At 38.2% G+C, this 22,080-nt stretch overlaps 1 protein-coding gene across 1 annotated transcript in view; it reads left to right on the plus strand.

Moving 5' to 3' along the window:
- The first annotated feature begins 1,959 nt into the window (after positions 1-1,959).
- The window catches only part of PPP1R2 (protein phosphatase 1 regulatory inhibitor subunit 2), a 30,125-nt gene continuing 10,004 nt past the window's right edge, over positions 1,960-22,080 (plus strand). The window contains 3 exon segments of the mRNA XM_006110030.3: positions 1,960-2,319; positions 2,321-2,400; positions 20,586-20,693. Of these exon segments, the coding sequence (XP_006110092.1) occupies positions 2,275-2,319; positions 2,321-2,400; positions 20,586-20,693 (233 nt within the window). The 5' untranslated portion in view covers positions 1,960-2,274.

Genomic DNA, 22,080 nt, shown 5'->3' on the forward strand with positions numbered 1-22,080 from the left:
TGAGGGGCTCCTTCTGGGTGGACTAGGCTGCTCTGGACTGTCATAAGGGTGATGAAGAGGCCTGATCAGGAAAGAGTGGTGAGAAAAAACCTGGTGATGAGGCAGTGGGGACTAGAGGTAGTAGTAGAAGGGGAGGAGGTGTATAGGGCTGTCATAACAAAATACAACAAACTGGGTGGCTTTAAACAACAGAAATTTAATGTCTCACAGTCCAAACTTAAGGTATCAACAAAGTTGACTCTCAAAAGGAAAAGTCCTAAAGGAGAATCTGTTTCATGCATCTCTCAGCCTTTGGTAGCCCAGGTGTTCCTTAGCTTATAGATGCATCACTGAGAACCTGTTATCACATGGAGTCCTCCTCATCTGTCTCCACATGTCCATCTTATAGGAACGCTAGTCATATTGGATTAGAGGCCTACCCTACTCCAGTATGACATATTAATTTAACTAATTTGATTTGCAACTACCCTGTTTCCAAATGAGGTTATATTCTAAAATATTGGGTGTTAGGACTTCAATATAGCTTAATTTTAGGGGGACACATAATTCAACATATAATAGGAAGCAACTTGATTAATGGCTGAGACCTCCTCTTTTCCCAACTATCCATTCCAGTACTGACACTGCATGAAGAGAGGCTGGGTGGCTAGAGTGGACACCACTCCCTCTGCTGGCCCGAGCTTAATTTCAGGTACAACATAGTTCTGAGATTGTTCCCAGGGCTTTGAAATTCTGCCCTTCCCTATTCTCCATAGAACTGCTTCCCCTCATGACATCCACACCACTCCCAACCTGGACACCCACATCTCCTCACACCCTAGAGCAGGGGTGGGGAACATCTGGCCCACGGGTTATGTAAGGCCCTTGAAATCATTTGGTCTGGCCCTGCCAAGGCATTAGGGGTGAGTTGATTAAACGTTTGAACAAAGATAGCAGGCTAATTTTTAAGTTGAAATTTTGTATGGCCCATAAATGATGTTATAAATATCCAAATGGCCCTTGGGGGAAAAAAAAAGTTCCCCACCCCTGCCCTAGAGCCTTGAGCTTTCCTTCGCTCTTATCAAAGTCCTCCTTGGGATCTTTTATCTACACCCAGACACAGAAAAACTTGGAGTGTATGAGGGTTTTGTTTTTTGTTTTTCTTTTTAGAGACTTTCACAAAGACCTAGATAGCTTCCAAGGCTTCTGGCCTGTTTTACCCAGTTTACCTTAATTCACATAGTTACCTTAAGTGAATTCCCTAGATTTTGGGGGGAAGACATTATAAACCACCATTATAGGAACTTTTGCCAGTAATACCTTCCTTGGAATTACCAACACAGGAGGAGAATGCGGTAAAATGTGCAAACGCCAGACTACAAATCTGAAGTTCTATGACCACGCACTATGGATGGGCGGTGTGACAGGGTGGTCAGGTCATTTCCCCTCTGTGTCCCTCAAGTTCTCCAAAATTTATTTCTAAAAATAAATTAGACTATTTCAATGCTGATGCTCTATGATTTCATAAATGTCAATATTCTATGACTTCACAATAGGTCTCTAAGGGTCATTTCAATGCTGACATTCCACGATTTTATCCTAGTGTCCAACTTCTTATGCCAGTTCAGTGTTAGGAAAGAGGAGACTGATTTCTCTGAAAGTCACCCAGGATCTTTGAGGAATGATGTCACCTTTGAGCTTCAGTTTTCCCACCTATAAGTTACAGAAATAACAATATGGCCTTCATACGGTGGTGGGGATGAGGGTGCTCAGAGAGATGTACAGCTCTGCGCGGAGGCAAGCCAGCAACCTCCGTAGGTTCTCTGCAGCGGCCCCTGGGCTCCCGCGCCCGTGGTACCGGCAAGCCCACGGAGAGAGCCAGGGGAGGGCGGGGCGAGCAGGTTGGCTTTGTTCTAGCCCCGCCCCCGCTCTGCCCACGCCCCGCCCCCCCTAGATATCGCGAGAGGGCGGGCCCGCTTGGCTTCGGCGTCGGCGTCGCTCCCGCGCTGGAGCGGTAGGCCGGCTTCTCTCCGCGTCCGCGGGCCGCGGTGCCGTGTCGGTGGCCAGGGGCGCGCGAAGAACCGCCAGCCGCGCGGCGTCGGCTAGACGCCAAAGCGTCGGGGTCGTTGTGTCGTGGGAACGACGCCGGCGGCCGCCTCCGCGACACAGGGTGCGGCCGCTTCAGCCCGGGCGGGCTCGGCGGCTGCCCGGCGAGTCTCGGCTCGCGCCTCTCCCTTTCCTTCCTGGACCCGACGCCCAGCAGCGACCCTGAACCGACCGCCGGAGGGGCGGGCAATGGCGGCCTCGACGGCTTCGCACCGGCCCATTAAGGGGATCCTGAAAGAACAAGACCTCTACGACTTCCTCTGTGGTAGCCTCGGCCGAGCAGCAGCCCAGCAAGAGTGTCGAAGAAGAACTGAGGTGAGTCCCCAGGGACGGCCGCTCGTCGCCCGGCGGTTACCGACCCGGCCCGGCCCCGGCCCCGGCTCCGAGCGCGGGCGGCGGGCGGCGGGCGGACGGGCGGACGGGCGGACGGGCGGCGGCGAGGATGCTGCTCGGGCGCCGCTCGGGTCTCCTCTGGCCGGCCGGCCGGAGAGTGGGGTGAGTCTAAAGAAGGCAGGAGCTATGGCGTGTTTATCTTTTTTTTTAAGTATATACGCATATATATTTTTAAAGCACCCATCATAACCTTTGAACTTTCGGATATTGGGACATTAAAGAATCACACTGAAGTTTCAAAGCTTCACCTGTTAAACGTTTGTTATTTCTCCATCTCTCATCCGAGGTTTCTGAAACTCGTCAGTAATTAAAGTATTTTCCTGGCGTGGGAACCCTTGGCCTGGGAACTCTAGTTTCCAAAAAAGAGACAGTTTCTTCCATTTTTTAAGCGTCCTTCTCAATCTTACGTGAACCTTGTCAGAAGCATCGTGCTATGCGCCAAGTCTCCGGTCCTGGTTTGTCATTGTCTCTGCACCTCAGAGGAACGAAAAATGTCCAAGTCTTTTATTCATAGTTAATGGAAAGCTACTTATTGCTAAGTATATTTGCATCTGCAGGGGGAGTTTGAGTGCTTTCTAGCCTTCGTTCTTCTTTCAAGACATACCTAAACTCCGACAGTTCAGAAAGCAGCAATTCAAAATAACCCAGTAATAATGTAGCGACTCTTGCATACTCACAGGTACACGTGTAAAAAGATGTTGACCCATAGCATTGTGTGTAATAATAAATAATTGGAAGCAACCCACAGTCCATTAATTATTATGGTACATTTGTATAATGGAACAACATACCAGCCTTTTAAAGAGAGTGAGAGAGATGTTTATGTACGGAGAAAGATACCCAAGGAGCAATGCTCAATGGAAAAAAACAAATTTCCAGCCTGGTTGGGGTGGCTCAGTGGTTGAGCATCGACCCATGAACCGGGAGGTCAGGGTTGGATTCCTAGTCAGGGCACATGTGGGCTCCACCCCAGTGTGGGGCGTGCAGGAGGCAGTCAGTCAATGATTCTCTTACCATGGATGTTTCTCTCTCTCTCCCTCTCCCTTCCTCTCTGAAATCAATAAAAATATATTTTAAAAGAAAAAAATTGCCATACAGTATATGTACTATAAAATATTCCACTGGGTTAGCAGTGCTAGAGGGCTTGGTATAAAATACTAAAAAATATGAAGACGCTACATTTTGGAACTAAGGCTTAAGAAATCTGTAAAGTCATAAAGTGAGGATGTTCAGGAAAACGTAAGAGTATTGGAACTAGGGCATACCCATTTAAAGGACCATCTTAGGTCTATAAAAGGAGCTACTAGTTGGTGATGGTAAATTTATGTGGATTTGTGTTACCTTGAAGAAAACATAAGTAGGATCACAGCTTGGAATCATGACCTTTGGGGTTGGAAAGGACCTTCGTTTGTCTAGCAGCTCCCCCACCCCCATTCTGGAATGCTTGACTCTTACATTCTCTAACACAATTTTCCAACCTCTGTTTGGGATAAGCCACTTCAAATGGGGATGAGGAATAGTGGTTGATGGGATTTAGAAAGAATCTCACCAGAACATAGCTATAACAGGAAGACCAAGATAGTTAAAAAAAAAAAAAAAAAGTCAAAAACTATAGAAGGCTCTTGTGCAGCAGGAATACAGTTCTCACTGGCATTTATGTTTTTAGATATCAGTGTGAACTTTTTGTTTGGCTACCAAGTGGCTTATAATTTTCTTCTGTTTTTCTCTGATAGCTTCTAGTCTCAACTTTGATCTGCCATAAAATCCTATGGCCCCACTCCATGTATGGGTTGGCCTCATAATTGGGGTTACCTCCAGATCTTTCTACATTGAAAGTCACTATAGTAGACTGACTCACCATAGGGCTACTCCTTCTGTAGGAGCTGCTATCAGGGCAGATTTCATTCCAAAGGAGCCTTTTACAAGATGGGCGACTTTGCTTTTCTAGTTAGAGGGTTATAGTCTTGTCTTTAAAAGGAGCTACCTAATTCATTGAGGTTCGTGATGTTTGGCTCCAAGTAATAATCAGTGTTACATGGCAGTAAAGCAGAGAAACTGATTATATTGGTAATGCAGTGACCTTTGAACAACATGGGTTTGAACTGCATGGGCCCAGTTTTGATTTTCTTAACATTTTCTTTTCTCTAGCTTAAGAATACACTATGTAATACATATAACATACAAAATACTGTTTATGTTATCAGTAAGGCTTCTGGTCACAGTAAGATATTAGTAAAGTTTTTGGGGAATTGGCACCTCAACCCCCACAAATGTTCAAGGGTCAGCTGTACAATATACATTATTATGTATTTATGTCACAGCTCATGCAAACAATATTAGTGACTTTATGAGAGCCTCTTTGAGCTGAAACAAAAGTATAGTTGAACATATTTGAAGCAAACTTTTTGTAATGTGTAATTTTAATACAACCAATATTCCCCCTTTTATATAAAAGGACTGAAAATAAATAACTCAATTACAATGCACTTAAAATTCAGAAACTAGTAAGTGTAATGTAGTGGTCTAACTTTAAATGTTGGAACAGAGTATAAGGCAAACGAATCTCATCCTATATAATAAAGAGGAATATGCAAATTGACCATCACACCCTTGCACAAGATGGCCGGCAGGGGAGGGCAGCTGTGAGCGATCAGACCTGCAGGGGAGGGCAGTTGGGGACTACCAGGCCTGCAGGGGAGGGAGGGCAGTTGGGGGGGACCAGGCCGGCAGGGGAGGGCAGTTGGGGGCGACCAGGACTGCAGGGGAGGGCAGTTGGGGGCTACCAGGCCTGCAGGGGAGGGAGGGCAGTTGGGGGCGATCAGGCTGGCATGGGAGCAGTTAGGCGTTGATCAGACTAGCAGGGGAGTGGTTGGGGGGGCGGGCAGGCCGGCAAGCAGAAGCGGTTAGGGGCAATCAGGCAGGCAGGCAGGCGAGCGGTTGGGAGCCAGCAGTCCTGGATTGTGAGAGGGATCCCAGATTGGAGAGGGTGCAGGCTGGGCTGAGGGACAACCCCTCCCCCAGTGCACAAATTTCGTGCCTCTAGTATTAATATAAAAAAACCAGGGACGTAAGTTAATTCTGGTTATTTTCAGTAGTTGTGTTCTATAAAGTCACCACAAACACTAAGTTAGTGAATACTGAATCATAGCTCCCAGGTGAAATACAAAGCTAGGTTTCTGCAAGCCTCTGGTCACATTTTAATCAACCAATCCTATATAATAAAGAGCTAATATGCTAATTAGACCAGACTGCAGAACGACCTTCCAGAATGACCAGTGGGCAGGGGTCAGGGCTGAGAGGCAGCTGCGGCTGCGAGGGACTGTGAGGGCTGAGGCAGCTGTGAAGGCCTACTCTTGCACAAATTTTGTGCATTGGGCCTCTAGCATTATATAACTTTTAAAAAATTTTGTTTTTGTTAACACATTGCGTACCGCATAGAAATCTCTAAGACATACGCCAGGGACCGCACGTTTTTGGGCAAACTGCACGTTATTTAAATCATCATAATGCACTTTAGGTGTTGTTTTTCAATAATTATAACATTTTTATTTACAAAAACAATTAAACAATTAAAGTTCCTAGTAGTTTTTTAACGTATGGTACTGCGTAAAACATTTTCCTCTATGAAGAGGGACCAAACAAAATTTACATAAGTATCTAGATTCGCTCCTTTTTCCATGGGAGTGAAAAACGAGAATACTTGTGAGCAGTCCTTAACAGATAGCGCGCGAAACACGAGAAAACTCCTGAGCGGTACAAAATGTGTTAATGACACCTTATTTAATATATATTGTTTGATTAACATTGAACACATGGCCAACAGCACTGTCACTCATGTCTGAATGAAGTTTATATAATACACATATTTTCTCCTTTAGGCACATCACAGCCTTCTTGTTTTTGGAAACACTAGATAGCACTTCAGTACTACACCTGGGAGCCAGTTTGAACAGCAAAGTCACTAGCAAAAAGCAAATAACATGGAACTACATATACTGCCAAAAGGACACTTGCAGTATGAGAGCTGAAACAATGTAAAAGAATCTCCTTGTTTTCCCTCGGCTGGGAATGTGCATTGGGCAACTCAAATTTTTCCCTGCTCTTTGAGAGACTGAGGAAAGTGCCTCTGAATATTTATTTTGAAATTACAGATGAATTTCAGCAAGTACCCTTATTTGCAAATACAGAATCTCAACCATACTTTTTATTGGTGTCTTTATCATGTAAAATGCAGTGGTAATTTCCTTTTTCTGCACACACCACTTCCCTCCCACTACCACCACCATCAGTTGTTAAATACAACATTTCATTTAACAAAAAGAAACCTTACCAAGGGATTTTTTTTAAAGGCCAGAATTGAGTTGTCTTATTCCATTAGTCTTTAAATTTTTTGATTGTGCATCTTTTTAGTAGGAAAAATTTCAAATACACTTCCAAGTGTTTGTTTATAATATTTACACATGTACTACTATCATTAGATAATATCTCAAAGCTAAATATACACTTAAAGTAAGGTTCATATAATGCCATATTTTGAATGGTCTTTAGAATTTTTTTATACAGTTCTTGTCAAATTATTTTTTTTAATTTCTCTGCTGTTATTAATATTCTCTTTATACTTTGCATTTGTAATATTATCTTCAATGACTACTTTCTTCAAGTTACCATTAAATTGGATAGATTCTGCAGATCCACGTAATTAGGAATAGGTAGATCTCAGTACATTGCAACACACTGTTCAAATAGTTAGAACTCTACTGTTACCTCCTATGATTGTGGAATTCCCATTCTTTCAGGATACCTTGAATATAGTACATAACTCATTAAGATCTAATGCAACAATTTTCAAGCAGTGTGCCACAAAAATTTTTAAGATAATGCAGTACTGCACTATTTAGTCAGAGGCACTAACCTCTTTTCCCTTAGATCAGTGGTTCTCAACCTTGGCTGCACATTAGAATCACCTGGGAATCTCTTTAAAATCCTGATTTCTGGGCCTCATCCTCCAGAAATTGTTTCTTTGTTATGGGGTGGGGACACAACATTAGTAACAAAGAAACAGAATTTCCAGAGGATGAGGCCCAGAAATCAGGATTTTAAAAAGATTCCCAGGTGATTCTAACGTGCAGCCAAGGTTGAGAACTACTGCCTTAGATTGTCAAACAAAAAAATGACAATAGCCAACATAAACAGTAGCCATCTGGTGTGAATGAATCAAAATTACACCTTTTTTATTTTGTCAGATGGGCAAAAGATATATATTTTTTGGTGTGCTGCAGAATTTTAGTAATTAATGTGTGCCATGAGATGAAAAAGATTGAAAATCGCTGATCTAATGTAACAGATATAGTAAGTATGTCCATTTCATCAAAAAGAAGACACCATTTATTCTAAGCTGTAACATGATTTTATGTACTACCAAGAAAGAAAAAAGTACTGCCAATTTATAAGATGCCATCTATTTTAAGTTATATTCTGTTTTCAGAGATATTAAAATGAGACTGTGCATTTGGAATTGTTGAAAGTATGGTATTAATATTAAATATTACTAATGCTATCCTATGAGAAGTATGTAGGCTAGTAATTAATTAGGAACTAGATTACCTGGGTTTGGATCCTGTCTGCTACTTATTCGTTCTGTGACTGCCAGTAAGTTATTCATTATATTCATGCCTAGTTTAATTATTAAATGAGGTAATAAATGTAAAGTATTTAACCCAGTACCTCAACTTCAAATGTTACTCTTTAGTAAATAAACATAAATACTAATTTTTCCCACATCTCAGAATTACTGTGTTCAATTCAAATTCTGTAGTAGTCTTGGGTTACTAATGTAGGCAAATTATATTTGAAAAAAAATGTGCTTGGATTAATTTCTTTTTTAAAAATATATTTATATCGATTTCGGAGAGAGAGGTAGAAACATCAGTTATGAGAGATAATCATTGATCTGCTGCCTCCTGCACGCCCCACTCTGGGGATCAAGCCCGCAACCCAGACATGTACCGGGACTGGGAATCAAACCTTGAGCTCCTGGTTCATAGGTTGATGCTCAACCACTGAACAGCACTGGCCAGGCATATAAGTGTGCTTTAACTTTGTCTTTTTCTGCCTACAAAGGGATGTATTAAAGTCTCATTGAGTAAAATTTTCCAAAAGTGAGTTTTATTTACTAATTGCTTTTATTGTTAAGTCTTACTTTAATAGTTCAGTAATGGTGTCAGGCTTCAAAGACGTGTACTTTGTCACCCTACATAAGTTGAATCTTCATTTAAAAGAACCATTTCTTGAAATGTGCAATTAAAGTTTAACACCTTGAAGCAAAATCCTGCTTCCCACTCCAAGCGTGGCTAAAACTGTCAAAGGAACAAGTCACAAGCAATAAGGAAGTATGAGTAAGTCTTTGAGATGGCATCATATGGGCTATCAAAGTGAAAGTGAGAGTGGTGACTTTTTCTGGACCAGATTTAGGCTGCAGGAAAACGACTCAGCCAGAGTGAGGAAAGAAACTGAAACCGTTAGGTGCTTTTACCCTCACAGCAGATCTGCAGTGCATGTGGTGGTGCCCCTATTTTTTGTAAGTGGAGATAAAGACCTAAAGAAGGTCACAGGAACAGTTCCTGATACTGTTGGGATTAAACTCAAGTTTTACTCCTTGGGTTTTGTTGCTCTACAACTAATTTTAATCTGCCAAAACTTGAGAGATGCCAATTTCTATATCCAGTGTACTCTGTTAACAGTTTCTTTTGCTTCACTACTTTCCACCTAAGAAGTCCTACCATTGTTTGGAGCCTATTGTTTTATGCCTTTATTTAAATTCCTGTGTTTGCAAGATACTTTTATCATCTTTGGATCTGAACAATTCTAAAGATTTCTTTTTTTCTTAGCATTGTGTTGAAGTAGAGTGAAGCTTTGAATATATAAAACTTTAATTCTGTTTCTAGTGGAAGGTAAACTAAACGGCAAACACAATGGGAAAAATTTGGGTTACATATAATGTGGTTTATACCTTATTTAAATACCTTGGATTGTGTGTAATATAGATTAAATCTCTTAAGATTTATAAGAGGGTTCCAATAGGTAGGCAAAGGATTTAAGCAATTCATACAAGAAAGTAAAATAAATATTTTTTCATATTACTTATTAGGTAATAAGCAAAGAAACACAAAACAGCTTTTAAATACTGATTTATACTGCTCAGGTGGAAAACACACATACAAATATCTGATCCTGGCAAAGTTTTAGTAATTATTGGGGACATTACAAATAGTCCTCTCTTTTTAAAAAGCTGTATGGCAACATGATGTTAACTATAAAGGTCTTGATAAAATTTAATCCAGATATGCCTGTCCTGGCAAATTATCCTAAAAACATCATGGAATAAAATATGCACAAAAATGTTCATTTCTGTTTTATTTTAAATACAAAACCCTTGGATTTAATCTAAATATCTAACATTAGCTTAAGAGTTTATTGTTGAATATTAGTGCAGTTATTAAAAAGGTAAAGACTGAAAAACATACCTAGGTTGCAGGTTGGATCCCCAATTGGGGTGAGTACAAGAGGCAACTGATCAATGTTTCTCATATCAATGTTGCTCTCTCTCCCCCCTCCTCCCCTTCCTCCCTTCCCCCTTCCTCTCTTTCTAAAATCAATAAAAATATATCCTCAGGTGAAGATTTTTAAAAAAGGTAAAATACTAGAAAATACAAGCAGCTTATTATGATAAAATACATATACTGATAGGTTTTATATCAGTACGTATATGTATTTTATAAATGTTGCATCGTTTTATATATACTGAAAGCTTATGTATCTTTTTCTTATCTATTATACTCAGTTGAAAGTATGCAGAAATCAAAATTGTTAATGGGTTAAGGTGCTGGGATTATAATTTTTAAATTTCATCATTAATTTTAAGAAAACATTTCTGCTTGTGTCCTACAGTTATTTTTCTATAATTGGCTCACAAAGCAGGTTTACAAGGTATTTTGGTGTCCCCCTCACAATTAGAGATACCTTTTAAACTCCAAAGGTCCATCTTCTTTCTTCTCTCCTAAGCAGTAATAACAATAAATTGTCATTTTTAACTCAATATTGTTAGCATCATTGAGGAAATAACCTGTTTTACTTTGAGATTAGGAAGCATCAACAAGGTCGTTAATATGTGTTTGTTTTTTAAATATTTCATATACATACAGAAAAGTATATTTTGAAGCTTAAGAAGTTATAAAACAAACATCTCTGTAACCACCATCATGGTCAAGAAAAAGAATATTTCCATTACTTCAGAAATACCTCCTGCCCTTTCCAATCAGTCTCCTTTCTCCTCCCTGCTATCATAACCATTATCCTGACTTTTATGGTAATCACTTAATTATATATCCCTACACATTTTAGTTTTGCCTGCTTTTGAACTTTACATAGAGATGCACTAGTTTTCTTTTACAGTATCCTTAATAGGAAATCTTAGTGGGACTATTTACATAGGTTTAATGCAACTTTTAGCTGTGCTTTTCTGCTTCTAACTCTGACTTAACTCATTTCAGAGGCCTTGTCTTATCAGGAGGGAACATTTAGTTACTGGATCATGGGTCTCCCTTCTTTTTTGCTTTCGAATTGCTTTCTTCACAAAATTAATCTTCTTTTCTTAAAACGTGAATCTTTTTCTTTCATTATCCTTCTAATCAGAAGCTTCTTGATAATTTCTGTCTAAAATCTTTAGAGCCCTAGCTGGTTTGGCTCAGTGGATAGAGCTTCGGCCTGTGGATTGAAGGGTCCTGGGTTCGATTCTGGTCAAGGGCACATGCCTGGGTTGCGAGCTCAATCCCCAGTAGGGGGCATGCAGGAGACAGCCGATCAATGATTCTCTTTTATCATTGATGTTTCTATCTCTCCCTCTCCCTTCCTCTCTGAAATCAATAAAAATATTTTTTAAAAAACAAAATCTTTAGAGAAATGTATCTCTTTCCACTGTAAGTTTCCTTTTATAGAATATGACCATGAGCAAACCTAATCATTTGCTGTTTAAATTTACAGAAATCTGTAGGTAATGGAACTGTTTAGCAAAATAAAATGTCTGAAGCTGTAGATTTAGTTAAATAGAAAGCTGATTGCTTTTTAGAAACCTCATTCTTTGACAGATCTTAAATATTGAGCCTTGGAGGGCAAAGGTAGAAGACATTCTGTACAAAAGCAACTTAATTTTGTTTTCAGAATGCCTTATCTCAAACCATTTTCTACGGTGCTAAGTGAGATCTGGTTTCAGGATTTTTAACCCAAAACTTTAGATTTTAAGATCATTAAAGCTCCTTATATTTAATTCTATAAGGTGCTTTTATAATTTGGTTTCATAGGCATTATTCCAGTTGATTCAACCATTTTATATAGTAAAAAAGGCTGTTATTAAAACTTCATTTTATTATAATTTCCGTGAGGATGTTTTCTGGGCTTGCCCCTGATGACAGGACTAGTGAAAGGTGACTGGAACTTAAACCTTAAATATCTGTCTCCCAGTTAAATTTTTTGGTGTTTTTTTTCCCTGCCACAAGACCAACTATTACTAATAAGACAGTCTGAAACTTGGCATCCAAAAATATCAATATAAAGCAAGATGTATTTACTCAGTCTAGTTCAATCAAGTGTTTCTTTAATACTAACAACATTTAAATTTGATGAGTTGGAAATTCAGTTCTATGCTGAGTGAATAAAAGAAGCTCTTTAAAGAAGAAATTTTATTTCTTTGCTTAGAGTTAATGCACCAAAAGAACATAAAGTCAGGCTTACTTGCAATGAATGGACACATGTAATTTTTAAGGTGACTCAGAGCATAGTGAAGTGAATATAATGTTAAAAGTTAAGTATGTAATTTTCCAAGAGCATTTCAGGATCAGGATATTAGTAGATTTGGGAACATTAAAATTATCTACATTTAAACTTCAACAATATGGACCAAATGCAGAAGGTATGATTTGAATCTGGGTAAAATCTACATTGATTCTTTTTAAAGTAGTATTATTTTCAAATTATATAACCAAGTGATAAACTGTATATGTGACAAAATGTCAGCTGACAGAGACCTTTGATGTCCTTTTTAATGAGTATATAAGGATTTGTAATTAAAGCATTAATTATTGAACATCTTAATAGTTGTGCAAATATTTTGTTGAATGGATAATAACAAGTGTTCATAAAGTACTTACAAAGCATTTCTATTTCTCTTAAGTAGATTTATCTTATTTGTAGTTCCCCCTTGTCCACAGTTTCGCTTCCCGCAGTTTAAATTACCTGCAGTCCAAAAATATTAAATAGATGCGAACAACTATATGCTAACAAATTGGACAATCTGGGAGAAATGGGTAAATTCCTAGAAACATACAGTCTTCTAAGACTAAAACAGACTGATTACAACCAACAAATTCAAAGCAGTAATCAAAAAACTTTCAACAAGCAAAAGTCCTGGATGGTTTCACAAGTGAATTTTACCAAACATTCAAAGAAAAACTAACACTTATCCTTCTCAAGCTTTTCCAAAAAATTCAGGAGGGAAGACACCCAACCTCATTTTACGAGGTCAGTATTATCCTGATTCCAAAACCAGAAAAGGAAATTACAGAAAAAGAAAATTATAGGCCAATATCCCTGATGAACATGGATGTAAAAATCCTCAACAAAATATTAACAAGCTGAATTCAGCAATACATTAAAAAGATTATATACCATGATCAAGTGGGATTTATTCCTGGAATGCAAGGTTAGTATAATATCTGCAAATCAAATAAGGTGATGCACCCCATAACAAAATGAAGGACAAAAATCATATGATCATATCATTAGATTCAGAAAAAGAAATTGACAAAATCCAGCACCCATCCTATATAATAAAAGTGTAGTATGTAAATTGTCCCCTCAACCGGAGTTTGACCAGGCAGCAGGCTGGTGGGGGGAAGTGAGGGAGACCCCAATGCTAGCAGGCAGCCGGGGGAAGGGAGGGAGGCCCTGGCCGATGGCCAGCAGCCACTAGGGACCTTTACCAGTGCACAAATTTCATGCACTGGGCCTCTAGTTTATGGAAACTCTTAGCAAAGTGGGAATAGAAGGAACACTGTTCAACATAATAAAATTCATATATGACAAACCCACAGCTAACATTGTACTCAATGGGGAAAAGCTAAAAGCATTTCCTTTAAGATCAGGAACAAGACACCATTCTTATTCAGCATAGTATTGGAAGTCCTAGCCACAGCACTTAGACAAGAAGAAGAAATAAAAGGCATCCCAATTGGAAAGGAAGAAGTAAAACTATCATTATTTGCAGATGACATGAATACTGTATACAGAGAACCCTAAAGTTCCACCAGGAAGCTATTAAAACTGATGAATGAATTCAGTAAAATAACAGATACAAAATTAATATTAAGAATTTGGTTGCATCTTTATCTTCTATATATATAAAAGGCTAATATGCAAAGTGTCCCCTAGGGAGTTTGATCGCTCGCTATGACATGCGCTGACCACAAGGGGGTGGCACAGAACGAAAGAAAGCCCTGGCCAGCAGCCAGCAGCTGGGGAAGGAAGGCCCTGGCAGGCAACCAGAAGGCCCTGATTGGCCTTGATCGCCGGCCAGGCCTAGGGACCCTACCCATGCACTAGTTTTGTGCACCGGGCCTCTAGTATATCAATAATGAGGTATTAGAAAGGGAAACTAAGAAAACAATCCCATTTATAATTGCATCAAAAAAAGTAAAATACCCAGGAATAAATTTAACCAAGGCGGTAAAAGACCTGTACTCAGGAAATTATAAGACACTGACAAAAATCATTGAAGAAGATACAAATAAATGGAAGCATATACCGTGCTCTTGAATAGGAAGAATTAACATCATTAAAATGTCCATACTACTCAAAGAAATCTATAGATTCAACGAAATTCCTATCAAAATACCAATGGTGTTTTTCACGTAACTATAACAAATAATTTAAACATTTATATGGAACCACAAAAGACCTTGAATAGCCACAGCAATCTTAAGAAAAAAGAACAAAGCTGGAGGTATCATGCCAGCTGATATCAAGTGATACTACAAGGCTATAGTAATCAAAACAGCATGGTATTGGCATAAAAACAGATTCATAGATCAATGAAACAGAATTGAGAGCCCAGAAGTAAACCCATGCCTATATGGTTAATTAATATATGACAAAAGAGGCAAGAACATACAGTGGGGTAAAAACAGTCTATTCAATAAATGGTGTTGGAGAAATTGGACAAATAAATGCCAAAAAAAAATGAAAATAGACCACCTTATACCATATGCAAAAATAAACTCAAAATGGATTAAAGACTTAAATATAAGATGGAAACCATACAACTCCTAGAAGAAAACAGGCAGTAAAATCTCAGACATTTCTTGAAGCTCTATTTTTATATATATATATATATATATATCCTTGGGCAAGGGAAACAAATATCCTTGGGCAAGGGAAACAAAAGAAAAAATGAACAAATGGGACTGCATCAAACTTAAAAATTGAAAAGACAACCTACTGAATAGAAGATAATTGCCAATGGTACATCCGATGAGGGGTTAATATCCAAAATTTATAAAGAACTCATATAACTCTCCCTAGCCAGTTTGGCGTAGTTGGCCCATGAACTGAAGGGTCCCTGGTTTGATTCTGATCAACGACACGTACCTTGGTTGCAGGCTCAATCCCAGCCCTGGTTGGGGCATATACGGGAGGCAACCAATCAATGTGTCTCTCTCACATTGATGTTTGTCTCTTCCTCCTCCCTTCCACTCTGTCTAAAAATCAATGAGAAAATATCCTTGGGTGAGAATTAACAACAAAAAAGAACTCTTATAACAACACCAAAAGCAACCAATCCAATTAAGAAATGGGCAGAGGCCCTGAATAGACACTTCTCCAAAGAGGACATACAGATGGTCAATAGACATATGAAAAGATGCTCGGCATCACTAATCGTCAGGGAAATGCAAATATAAACCACAGTGAGATACCACCTCACACCTATCAGAATGGCTATCATCAGTAAATCAGCAAACAAGTGCTGGCAAGGATGGGTTAAAAGGGACCCCTTTTAGTGGGAATGCAGATTGGTACATCCACTATGAAAACCAGTATGGAGGATCCTAAAGAAAAAAAATTGGAACTGCCTTGAGACTCAGCAATTGCATTTCTGGGAATATATCCAAAGGAATCAAAAATATTAATTTGAGAGAATATATGCATTCTTATGTTTATTGCAATGTTATTTACAGTAGCTAAGATATGGAAGCAACCCAAGCACTCATCAATAGACAAGTGGATAAAGAAGATTGTTACATATATATACAATGGAATATAACTTGACGATAAAAAAGAATGAAACCTTACCATTTGAGACAGCATGGATGGACCTAGAGGGTATTATGCATAGTGAAATAAGTCCATTAGAGAAAGACAAACACCATATGCTTTCACTTACATGTGGAGTCTAAAGAGCAAAATAAACAAAATAGAAACAGACTCAGATACAGAGAGCAGACTAATGGTTGCCAGAGGGTAAGGCGGTTAGGGGACTGGCTGAAAAAAGTTGAAGGGATTAAGAAATACAAATTGGGCCCTACTCAGTTTTGCTCAGTGGTTAGAGCATTGGCCTGTGGACTGAAGGGTCCTGGGTTTGATTCTGGGCAAGGGCACATGCCTGGGTTGTGGGCTCGATCCCCAGTAGGAGATCGAACAGGTTGGTGTGCAGGAGGCAGCCAATCAATGATTCTTATCATTGATGTTTCTATCTCTCCTTCTCTGAAACCAATAAAAATATATTTTAAAAAAGTTTTAAAGAAATACAAATTGGTAGTTACAAAGTAGTCATGGAAATGTAAAGTACAGCATAAGTGATATAGTCAATAATATTGTAATGCCTCTGTATGGCGCCACAGGGGTACTGGAAATACTGGGGGAAATGCTTTGTAAAGTCTAACCACTGTGCTGTTAACTTGACACTAATACAAAATAATATTGAATGTAAACAGCACAATTTAAAAATACAATTTTAAAAACAAAAATATTAAATGAATTCCAGAAATAATTCATAAATTTTATTTTTATTTCTTTTTTTATCTTTATTGTTAAGAGTATTACATATGTCATATGTTTCCCTCCTTTTTCCCCCATTGCTCCCCTCCACAAAGTTCCCACCCCACCACAGGCTTTCACCACTCTATTGTCTGTGTCCATGGGCAATGCATATATGCCATAAGTTCTTTGGTTAATCTCTTCCTGCCACCCCACCACCACCACCCTTCCCTCTGAGATTCATCAGTCTGTTCCATGTTTCCATGCCTCTAGTTCTATTTTATTCATCAATTTATGTTATTTATTAGATTCCACATATAAGTGAGGTCATGTGATATTTGTCTTTCTCTGACTGGCTTATTTCACTTAGCATAATAATTTCCAGGTCCCTCCATGCTGTCCCAAAGAGTAAGAGGTCCTTTTTTACATCTGCATGGTATTCCATTGTGTTAATGTACCACAGCTTTTTTATCCACTTATCTGTTGATGGAAACTTGGGCTGTTTCCAGGTCTTAGCTATTGTAAATTATGCTGCTATGGACGTAGGGGTGCATACATTCTTTCTAATTGGTGTTTCAGGCTTCTTAGGATATATTCCTAGAAGTGGGATCACAGGATCAAATGGCAGTTCCATTTTTTAATTTTTTAAGAAAACACACTGTTTTCCATAGTGACTGTACCAGTCTGCATTCCCTCCAGCAGTGTACTAGGGTTCCTTTTTCTCCACAATCTCACTAGCACTTGTTGGTTGACTTATTGATGGTAACCCTTCTGTCAGGTGTGAGGTGATACCTCATTGTCATTTTAATTTGCATTTTTCTGATGATTAGTGACGTTGAAATCAACATCATAGTCAAGGAGCAAAAACTAAAAGTGTTTCTCTTAAGAACAGGAACAAGACAGGGATGTCTGTTTTCACCACTCTTATTCAACATAGCACTGGAAGTTCTAGCTACAGCAGTCAGACAAGAAGAAAAGATAAAAGGCATTAAAATTGTCAAGGAGGAAGTAAAACTGTCATTATTCACAGATGACATGATATTACACATGGAAAACCCTACAGAATCCACCAAAAAAAAACTACTAGACTTGATAAGCGCATTCGGCAAAGTAGCAGGATACAAAAAAATATCCAGAAATCAATGGCATTTTTATACACCAATAATGATCTCTCTGAAAAAGAAAAGAAAAAATCCCTTTTATTATTGCAAATCTATATATATAAAAGGCTAATATGCAAATTATCCTTGGACGGGTTCTACTGGATCACTAGGTGTGCGCTGACCCACTGGGGGGCGGGGCAGGGGGGGACAGCTCGGAATGAAGGAAGGCCCTATTCACCAGCCAGGCCTAGGAACCCTACCCGTGCACAAATTTTGTGCACCGGGCCTCTAGTAAATAAATACATAAATAAGCAAATGTAGGAATTAATTTAACTAGGGAAGTAAAAGACCTGTACTCGAAAAATTACTGGACGCTGATAAAAGAGATAGAGGAAGCTACAAACAAGTGGAAGAATATACCGTGTTCATGGATTGGAAGAGTTAACATTATTAAAATGTCCATATTACCCAAAGTGATCTAAATCTATAGATTCAATGCAATCCCTATTAAAATACCAATGACATATTTCACAGATCTGGAACAAATACTCCAAAAATGTATATGGAACCAAAAAAAAAGACCCTCAACAGCTGCAGATACCTTGAGAAAGGAGAACAAAGTTGGAGGTATCAAAAGATGATATCAAGTTATACTACAAAGCCATTGTTAATCAAAACAGCCTGGCACTGGTACAAGAATAGGCATATAGATCAATGGAACAAAACTGAGAACCCAAAAATTGACCCAAGCCATTATGCTCAATTAATATTTGACAAATGAGGCAAGAGCGTATACGGGAGTAAAGAGAGTCTCTTCAATAAATGGTGCTGGGAAAATTGGACAGGTACGTGCAAAAAAAATTAAACTAGACCACCAACTTATACCATACACAAGAATAAACTAAAAGTGGATAAAAGACTTAAATGTAAGTCGTGAAACCATAAAAATCCTAGAAGAAAACGTAGGCAGCAAAATCTCAGACATCTCCTGTAGCAGAATTTTCACCTATAGATCACCTAGGGCAAGAGAAACAAAGGAAAAAATAAATAAATGGACTACATTAAACGAAAAAGCTTCTGCACAGCCAAAGAAACCAGCATCAAAATGAAAAGGGAACCCACTGTTTGGGAGAACATATTTGCCAATGATACATCTGATGGGTTAATTTCCAAAATATATAAAGTACTCATACAACTTAACAAAAGGAAGACAATCTAATTTAAAAATGGGCAGAGGACCTGAATAGACACTTGCCCAAAGCGGGCATACAAATAAACGGCCAAGAGACTTGAAAAAAATGTTCAACAATTCAATGTGCACCATTCTAAGTAGCATGATGAAACCTCAGTGTGAATTGTCCCTTTGTCCAGCATATTCACATTGTATACTAGTACACTACCTGCCTGTAGTCACTTAGTAGCCATTTGGTTATCAGATCAGCTGTTCAGGTATCACAGTGCTTTTGTTCAAGCAACCCTTATAGTAGCCTAATGCTATATCACAATGCCTACATTCGTCACCTCAGTTCATCTCATTAGGTAGGCATTGTCATCTCACATCATCACAAGAAAGGTGATGAATACAATATATTGAGAGAGACCACATTCACATAACTTTTATCACAGTATATTGTTATAATTGATCTCTTACTGTGCCGAGTTTACTAGTATAAATTAAACTTTATTATAAGTATGTATATACAGGGAAGAACATAGTAGTATATATAAGGTTCAGTATTATCTGCAATTTCAGGCATTCTAATGTGTCCCTCAGAGATAAGGGGGGACTGCTGTATTCCATTTCTGAGCAAAACCTTATTTTTCTAGATTAAAAAATAGAGCTATAATTTTGTTTTTTTGCAACCTATATCTTTATTTAGTGATATGTGAAATTAATGAAGTTTTTCCCTATCGTTTAATGTTCTGACTTTTTTGTTGAATGTTAGAGATCGTTTATTAAAGCTGGTGACAATGAAACAAAGGCTGGGGAAATGAGCCTAGGTAGGCTGCTTTGGTTCACTAAGAATTCAGAGAACAAGGGGCCTTGAGAATAGATTCAGGGAGTTTGCCTGGAATGAACTGCGGCTGCCCATTGCTGCCCTGTGTGCAAGCCTCACGGGGTCCCTTAGAGTTTAAGAGATGCATACCTGTGGGGAAAAAGGAGGGGGGCAGCGTGTGGGTGTGCTCCTGGGAGGGAGAGCAAGCCTGATTCTTTTTTTTTTTTTTAAGCCTGATTCTTTTGATTAGCATGGATATCTGAAAAAATTAGGCCAAAAAAAATTCCTGTTTGATATTTTTAATCACACTGTTACTAATATATAGTAGATCAAAAATCCTTAACTATTGAGATCAAACAATGTATAAATTTCAGTTTTTACTGTTTTAATTCTGTAGATCAGGTGAAGACTAAATATGTCATAGTGTGTTTTGAATGCCTGGTGAAGATTCCGAATAATATGTTTTTAATATGTGGGCACTAAGTATTTTATAAAATATTTACCAAGATTTTATTTTAATGACTTAAGGGTTTTTTCCTAAATCAGTTTCTATTCTAATAAAGTAGCTGTAAAAATAGAAGTTAGCAGTCAACTAGAAACTGAAATGTGGGATTTAGATATTTGTGAATTTTAACCCAGTCGGTATGGCTCAGCGGTTGAGTGTCGACCTAGGAACTAAAAGGTTGCCTGGTCAGGGCACATGCCCTGATTGTAGGCTTTATCCCCACCCAGTATAGGGGTATGTGCTGGAGGCAGCCTACGATACTGTTCCTACCTCATCAATGTTTCTATCTCTCTATCCCTGTCCCTTTCTCTCTAAAAATCAATAAAAACGTATTTTTAGATGTTTGTGAATTTTAGATGTGCACATTTTTTATCTTTTATTGCTTTGAGGAACATTTTTTTCTTTTGCTTTTAATTTTAGTAAAAAATCCCAGAAGTGGGATGAAATGAACATCCTGGCGACATATCATCCAGCAGACAAAGACTATGGTTTAATGAAAATAGATGAACCAAGCACTCCATACCACCGGTAATGTTTTGTAGACATCATTCCTTTTTTGACTTGTTTACATTTTGCATTTGATATGAACTTCTGGATAACAGCTGATTTGAATTTGTTTTTATATTTGTTACTGGAGCGCTAATTAATAACCCAATTGCATATTTTGTGTAATAATATAACTAATATGTAACTTTAAAATTGGGCTTGTTTGCTTCCAAAATAGAAATCAGGACTTACTCTCTTTGCAGAAGATAACTTCACAGATGTTAACTATTTTTTAACCCATTCAAAGGCAAGTGGTCATTACTACTGTTTGGTGTCCTTATTTTTTACTTACATAATATTGTAGTTTAGATCATTGCATTGTTATTGTTGGCAATTTTGAGTCTTCCAAAATTTTTAAAGTCATAGTGTGTGGCAGTGATTAGTATAAAGACAAAAATAATGTGCCAATAAGCATTTTGAGAAGATGGAGTTGTAAATAAGTAGAAATACCTAACGCAGAGCATGCCTTAACTTGTATTGAAAAAATAAAGATTTTCAGGACTGAAATATTTTGTCATTGAAGTGTAAGTTCATAAATCTGGAAGTTATTGTTAAAATAGAGTTAAGAAATTCTGTTTTAAATCAGTGGATGAAATCTTTGGAAGAAGCAAAGTTGAGATAACTTGATAAAAACAGTAAAAAGAATAAACATGATTTTGGCAAGGGTAGAAAGAAATAAGGAAATAAGTACAGATACTGAAACACTAATACTAATAAACTTGAGGGAAAAAATAGACATATTACTTATGAAAAGTTTATATTGTTTTCTCCTAATTACAGATATACTTTAAGACCTACCTTAAAACGTTTATTGTACCAGAAGCCAAAGTTGGGGCTTTCTTCCTTTTCAGTAAAAGTAGTAGACTATTTATAACTACCAATTTGTACCTCTTAATCCCTTCACTTCTTTCACAGGGATATAAAAGTACAGTATAGGGAATATAGTCAATATGTATGGTGCTAGGTGGGTACTGGAAATTTCAGGGGGAACACTTTGTAAAGTATGATTGTCTAACCACTATGTTGTATACCTAAAACCAATATAAAATAATATTGAAAGTAAACTGTAATTGAAACAGAAAATTAAAATTAAGTAAAAATAAAAGTAGTAGATACCCCTTATTTACCTGTTTTGGAGATAACTATCCTGAAAGACTTTAGATCTAACATAATTCAAAAAATAGCTGTACTCATTATTTTTAGGCTATATATTTAAAATATAGTAAATCAGAATGGTAGATGAACCACGGCCAGTGGTGAACCTGAGGAAGGGCGGTGAAGGATTAAAGAAGACACACAAGAGAATATAGTTGGGACCAGGTAGATCACTGTGCCTGGATGAGGAAACAGTGACACAGCCTGTAAGCTG

The sequence above is a fragment of the Myotis lucifugus genome, unplaced genomic scaffold (assembly GCF_000147115.1).
Source record: "Myotis lucifugus unplaced genomic scaffold, Myoluc2.0 scaffold_14, whole genome shotgun sequence".
NCBI lineage: Eukaryota > Metazoa > Chordata > Mammalia > Chiroptera > Vespertilionidae > Myotis > Myotis lucifugus.